Source organism: Natator depressus, chromosome 24, assembly GCF_965152275.1.
Source record: "Natator depressus isolate rNatDep1 chromosome 24, rNatDep2.hap1, whole genome shotgun sequence".
In the NCBI taxonomy this organism is placed as follows: domain Eukaryota; kingdom Metazoa; phylum Chordata; order Testudines; family Cheloniidae; genus Natator; species Natator depressus.
Window position 1 is genome coordinate 13,714,888 of NC_134257.1, and position 6,640 is coordinate 13,721,527.

A 6,640-nucleotide genomic window follows, 5' to 3' on the forward strand; every position below is an offset into this window, starting at 1 on the left:
AGCCGGGAAGCGACAAAGCCGTGAATGGTTGAAGCCAGGTCATCTTCTGTCAGAATGGGTAGAAATGGTAGAAAGTGCTACTCATGGATGCTGCTATGTCAAAGCTTCTCTTGGGTGAGATGAGCACCCTCCAGCATGCCTCCCTTGTTGGTTATACCCCTATTTATGAGTATTAATTATTTGGTAAACCCCCTCCACATACCTCACATTTTGCAAACATGGGGTAAAATTCCTCCCCATTGTATCTCCATTGGCTTCTGTGTTGAAGAATCTGTCCCATGGCATAGTGCCCTGTGAAGCCTGCAGTCTAATTTGGGGCAAATTGAACACAATGCATAGGAAATTGTTTGAGATAGCAGAGGGAGGGGAAGGAGGTGTCACCAGGGAAGTAGGTTTTTAGGAGCTGGGGAGATGGAGAAGAAGTAGGAGACTGTTCTGAGTCCAGGAGTTGGCATGAGAAGGAGCAGACCAAATATGGGTTGAGAAGTTGGGGAAGATAGAGAGAGAGGATCAGGAGGGAGGGAGGTGCCTGGGAGATGAGATCAGAAATGTAGGTCAGGGTGACAATGTCAAGAGCTTGGAAGGTGAGGACAAACCATTGCAAAGTGAAATCGGGAGTCATGAGTCATTCTGGATTTAACCCATGGTGTCAGTGAGAACTGAATCTCAAAACTTGTCCATAGCCCCTACCCACAAAGCAGTGTCCATCCTACCTGCTCATAGGGGAATGTGCTGTCTTTTCCAGGTGGACGGGGTATCCCGCAATCTCCCCGTGATAATGGTCAATGGGCAGCTCCGAGCATATCAGCACGGCACTAATGTCCTGGTGCAAACTGACTTTGGCCTCAGTGTGAGCTACGACTTGGTTTACCAGGCCAGAATCACCATCCCAGGGACCTACCAGGGCCAGACGTGTGGCCTGTGCGGGAACTACAATGGACAGCAGGACGAGGAGTTCCTGCTCCCCAGTGGCAGGACAGCCCCTGATGTGGCAGCATTTGGCTCTGCTTGGGAAGTCGAGATCCCAGGAGCATCCTGTACAGACAGATGTGCTGGAAACAGCTGTCCAGTTTGCGAAGAGAAGAAGAAGGACGTCTTCAAAGGGCGCAACTACTGTGGGCTGCTCACAGACCCTGACGGCCCCTTCACGGCCTGCCACGACGTGGTCAGCCCCAGCGTGTATCAGAGCAACTGTCTGTACGATGTGTGCCTGGGAAGCGGGGATGCACAGGTCCTGTGCCAGAGCATCCACAGCTACGTGACGGCCTGCCAAGAGGCTAAGGTCTTCATCCAGCCCTGGAGGAGCGCCTCCTTCTGCGGTAAATGCACTGACAGTGTAGGAGCTCTGGGACGCACTGGGGAAGGGAGGGGGTCAGTGTTACTGAGCATCTTCTTCCAGGCCTCTGGGCTTCTTCTGGAACTCTTCTGGGTGGGAGCCAACAATCTCATGTTCCCTTAGAAAGGTGCCCTGTTCCTCTCCTCCCTGTCCTGCTCTCCTCTCCTTCATGTCTGTCCCTCTTGGCTGTGGTGTGAGATCTTTCCATCCATACTTTGTTTCTCTCTCTATTTAAGCTGTGAGCTGCCCGGTTAACAGCCACTACGAGGTCTGCGCTGACCTCTGTACCACCACCTGCACTGGAGACATCATGGACTGCCCAGAGACCTGTGCTGAAGGCTGCCAGTGTGATGAGGGCTTCCTCTTCGATGGCCAGGGCTGTGTGACTCCAGAGAACTGCAGGTGCTTTGAACAGGGGAGATACTACAAGGTACAGCCTCAAGCAGTCTGGGTCTGATCTAAATTTTTTTCTCACATATCTTAATCCCTACACTAGTCAGGAATAGGGTTTGCTATAGTGGATCAGAGCATTGGCCTATCCAGCCTGGCATTCCGGCTCTGTTAATGCCCAAAGCACCAAGAAAGGCAAGAAGATTTAATTCCCTTTCTCCGTTGTGGGGAAACTGAGGCACAGAGCGGGGCAGTGACTTGCTCAAGACCCACCCAGTGAGTCAGTAGGAGATGGGAGGTTAAAACCTAGGCATTGTCCTGTCCCTCAGCCAAATTCTTAGCTCTTTAGAAAGCCTCTCTCTTTAATGTCAACAGAAATAATATTAGAATCATAGAATCATAGAATATCAGGGTTGGAAGGAACCTCAGGAGGTCATCTAGTCCAATGACACAATAGTTTTTCACACGCCTCACCACACAGCTCTGAGTTTAGCACTGCCAGGAATTATTATAAATCACCATTTCCACTTACGTTGCGTTATTTCCTCCTTCCCAAACATCCCATCAGCCGAGTGAGACGGTCCTGAGAAATGAGTGCCAGCAAAGCTGCACCTGCATTCCTGCCCGAGGGGTGACTTGCAAAGCTCACAGCTGCACCAGTGGAGAAAAATGCCAGATCAGAGACGGCGTCATGGACTGCATCAGCCAAGGTAAAGGAGAGTCACTGATTGAAACATGTCCGGAGGGGTTATTCCATAAGCAGTGAGTAAAGTCATTTCAATTATGTCTCCTCACCCTTCTCACTCTCTCCCTCCCCTTTTATTTAGCCTGGAACCCTGATCCGTAATATTACAGAATTTTGACTTGAAAGATGGAAACACTTGTTGGAAACACTCGTCTCTGCTGCATCCATTTTCTGATGTGCACAGCAGAGCCAAGTGGGCAGCTGTCAGGGAGGTGATCACACTCGTAGGTCTTCTCCCTGGCTGTAGACTAGGAGCTGCTCTAAATTGGAGCCCACTGGCTGTGGGGGCCATCAGTCAGCTGGGCACTGTCAGTGCTCATCATATCCCAGCCACAATCCTTTGCCTAATCGATGCTGGCAACATGCCCATAGGTGTTGAACCACTTCTGCTGCACATTGCGGGGAAGGAGACATAGGATCCGGTTTTGCTGTTGTCACACACATGCAGAGATTTCCTCAGCATGGGACTCGTGGGAGGTTTGTGAATGATGCAAAGGAAGTGTGTATGGGGATAGGTTTCAGAGTAGCAGCCGTGTTAGTCTGTATTCGCAAAAAGAAAAGGAGTACTTGTGGCACCTTAGAGACTAATAAATTTATTTGAGCATAAGCTTTCGTGAGCTGCAGCTCACTTCATCGGATGCATACATAGAGGAAGAGAGACAGAGGAGTGCATGGTGATAGATATAACGATAAGTGTGGGGGGAGAGATAGAAAGATAGATAGATGTTACTGATTAGTCTGCTGTTTCTTGTCTTTCTATTGTCTTTCCCCACTAGTTATTCCAAAGCCATCGTGCAGTGTGGTCCGCTGCAGGGAAGGAACTATTTGTAAGACGATAAATGAGCAGCCAAAGTGTGTGCCAGTCTCTCGGGGCACGTGCAGGGCTGGGGGTTACTTTCATTACCACACCTTCGATGGACGGGCGTATGATTTCCATGGCAACTGCACCTACACCGTGGCCAAGACCTGCAGGGATGCCTCCGGCCTGTCCTCCTTCCATGTCATGGCCAAGAGCGAGAACAGTGGGAACACACAAGTATTCTACGTTGGGTCGGTGACTGTCCAGGTGGATGGAGTCACTGTCACAGCAGCCAGGGCTGAAGCCGGCTTTGTGTGGGTGAGTGCTGGGCGCGCACGTCCACCCTACTCCTATATCCATCCTGTAGGCTTTGCTAAATAGAGGGCAGGAAACTGCAGCTCACTGATGGGGCATGTTGTGGGTAGGACAGAGCAGGCAAAGGAGAGTGGCTGGGAGGTGATGGGCCCTGACAGTGCCCAGCTGGCCAATGCCCCCTATGGGTCCACAGCCAGTAGGCTCCATTTAAAGCAGCCCCCAGGCTGTGCCCAACGTAGACAAGGCCCAGTGTGGTCAGTAGTTAGATAGGCTGCCTTTTCAATGAAGTAATCCAAGGCATTGCAGTGGGGCGTCTTGCTGAAGTAGTAGGGTGAGCTCTGCTGCTGAGTCAGTGCTGTTCCTTAAGTCCCAACACTGTGCTAGTGGATGGGTAGGCTTCCTAATGGGGGCACCCTGTGCTCGGAGTCAGTGCCGACACCAATGGCCAGCAGCCACTGTGGTGAGCTGCAGGGAGCGGGGTGGGCCACCTAAAAGGGAACATTGTCCCCGCAAGTCATTGCTGACCCCAATACCTATCTAGCAGGTGCTGTGTGGCAGGGAGTGATGTGGGGAGGTCAGTCGAGGGCGTTATCCCTCAGGGTCACAGCATGGCGCTACAGGGTGCTTTACTGAAAGGTGTGGGGTGCCTGACTCAGTGTGGGGAGCTGTCAGCTCTGGCACAAGCACATGGGATCTGCATGCCAGATAAAGTGTAGACCTGAGCATTTGGTCATAACCTATCCCCAGTACATCATTCAAGAGCAGGGCCAGTATTTCAGCTATTGTGGGCAAATCCCAGCTCCGCTGAGTCCATCCTACCACAAATTCCCCAGCAGTTTCTAATGTAACAGGGATCCCTCTGAGAACCCACCTGAGGAGAATCCCCACTCCTGGATCCGGGAGGACATTGCCTGAACTCTAAGATATGGGGAAACTGAGGCACATCTAGGCAGCTCAGGGCTCTGCCCTACAGAGCCTGCTCCAACCTGAGGTACCTCAGGGACCCTGGAACATTGCAGACAGCTCCTTGAGACCTCTTGCCCCTCAAGTGCTCCTCCTAAGGGCTCTCACCCATGCAGCACTGTCCCCACAAGAGCCGCTCCCTAATGGTTCTAACCAATGCAGCCCCCATGCCCTAGCGTACCTCCCACTCATTCTTCTACTCAGTCCTTTTGTCCACAAAAGGCTACAACACAATCATGGATATAATATAGGACCTGGTTGGAAAAATCCTATGAATAGCAATAGGGCCAAATCACAATTTCCAGTGAATCTGGACACAAACTGGAACCAAATTTGAATTAAAACATCACATTAGATAGAGCTGGCCTGAGAAAGCTAATTCCATTGGCAGAAAGATTTCAGTATTTTGAAAATTAGCTTCATTCCAATATGGAATGAAACTCATAAATTACTACATTTTCTGTGAAGACGAATGGAGCCCCAGGTCCAGGTCAGTCCGCCCGGCAGGCTGCTGAGGAGCTGGTGGCAGGAAAAAACAGACAGGTTTTGAAATTGGCCTTGTTTCCATCAGAACTCCTTGGAAAAGGAACAATCTTCTCAAACCCCTTTTGATTTCGATGAGTAGGCAAATACTAGTGAAAAACTATATCAGAGTAGAGCTCAGTATGTAAATGACAGACCTGTGCACTCAGTTGTGACCTTTGCCCTTTCTTTCTCACTGCAAAGGTGAATAATACCAGGGCCCACTTACCCATCTCCCTGAACAATGGGACCCTTCGGCTCTATCAGAGCGGCACCTCCCTCGTCCTCCGCACCGACTTCAACCTCAGAGTGTCCTATGACTGGAACAACCACCTGAAGGTCACCGTCCCTAATGACTTCTCCGACAGCCTGTGTGGCCTGTGTGGCAACTATAATGGGGACCCCTCCGATGACTTCAGGACCCCGGATGGGGACCTGGCTCCCAGTGTCGCCGCCCTGGGGAAAAGCTGGGCAGTGGAAGATGAGGATCAGTTTTGCTGGCACGATTGCATTGGAGGTTGCAGGCCCTGTGCCGCCAGCATAGCCAGAAAGTACAAGGAAGAGGCCTCGTGCGGCCTGATAGCCAAGGTCTCAGATGGGCCCTTCAGCCAGTGCCACACCAAGGTGGATCCTACAGTCTACTTGGACAACTGCGTGTACGATCTGTGCCACAGCGACGGCTACAGGAAGGCCCTGTGTGAGGCCCTGAAGGCCTATGCGGACGCCTGCCAGCTGGAGGGGGTCAGGATTGGGGAATGGAGGCAGCTGGCCAGATGCCGTGAGTACAGATTTGTATGCCAAGGTCTATGGTCCGCTGGTTAGACCGGGGAGCCTGGGGCTCAGCACTCTTGAGTTCTAGCCCTGGTGTTGGGAGGGGGCGTGATCAAGTGGTTTGGGATTGAGTAATGATTGGGAAATCAGGACTCTGGGTTCTATTGTACCCACAGTACTTGTCTGTCTGGAATTGCTAAGGTGCCTGTCACTTGGAGTATCTAACGTCCACTGATAACACATGGGAGCTGGGGTAAGATGGTGACAGTTTAAGACACTCATAGAATCATAGATTCGAAGGCAGTGGTTCTCAACCTATTTACTATTGTGGGCCGCACATGCAGCTCTCTAGGTGTTATATGTGCTGCATCCACACAATATATATACTACCTGTATGGCTGAGAGGATGTCACATGGGCCACAGCGACCTGTGGACCTTGGGTTGAGAACCACTGCTCTAAGGTCCGAAGGGACCATGATGTTAATCTAGTCTGACCTCTTGCACGTTGCAGCCCACAGAACCTCGCCCACCCACTCCCGTAACCGACCCCTAACCTCTGGCTGAGTTACTGACATCCTCAAAACTTGATTTAAAAACTTCAAATTACAGAGAATCCGCCATTTACACTTGTTTAAACCAGCAAGTGACCTGTCGCTCAAGATGCAGCGGAAGGCAAATAATCTCTAGGGTCTGCCAATCTGACCTGTGGGGAAAATTCCTTCCTGACCTCAAATATGGCAATCAGCTGACCCTGATCATGTGGGTGAGACCCATCAGCCAGACACCTGGGAAAGAATT

The 6,640-nt window shown here is 51.1% G+C and overlaps 1 protein-coding gene across 1 annotated transcript; it reads left to right on the forward strand.

The window, feature by feature from the left end:
- Positions 1–2,417: 2,417 nt before the first annotated feature.
- LOC141977509 (alpha-tectorin-like) lies at positions 2,418–5,892 on the forward strand. Its single transcript, XM_074939027.1, has 3 exons — positions 2,418–2,436; positions 3,248–3,588; positions 5,275–5,892. Exons 1-3 carry the CDS (start codon positions 2,418–2,420, stop codon positions 5,890–5,892), a joined length of 978 nt encoding a protein of 325 aa, XP_074795128.1.
- The last annotated feature ends 748 nt before the right edge of the window (positions 5,893–6,640 follow it).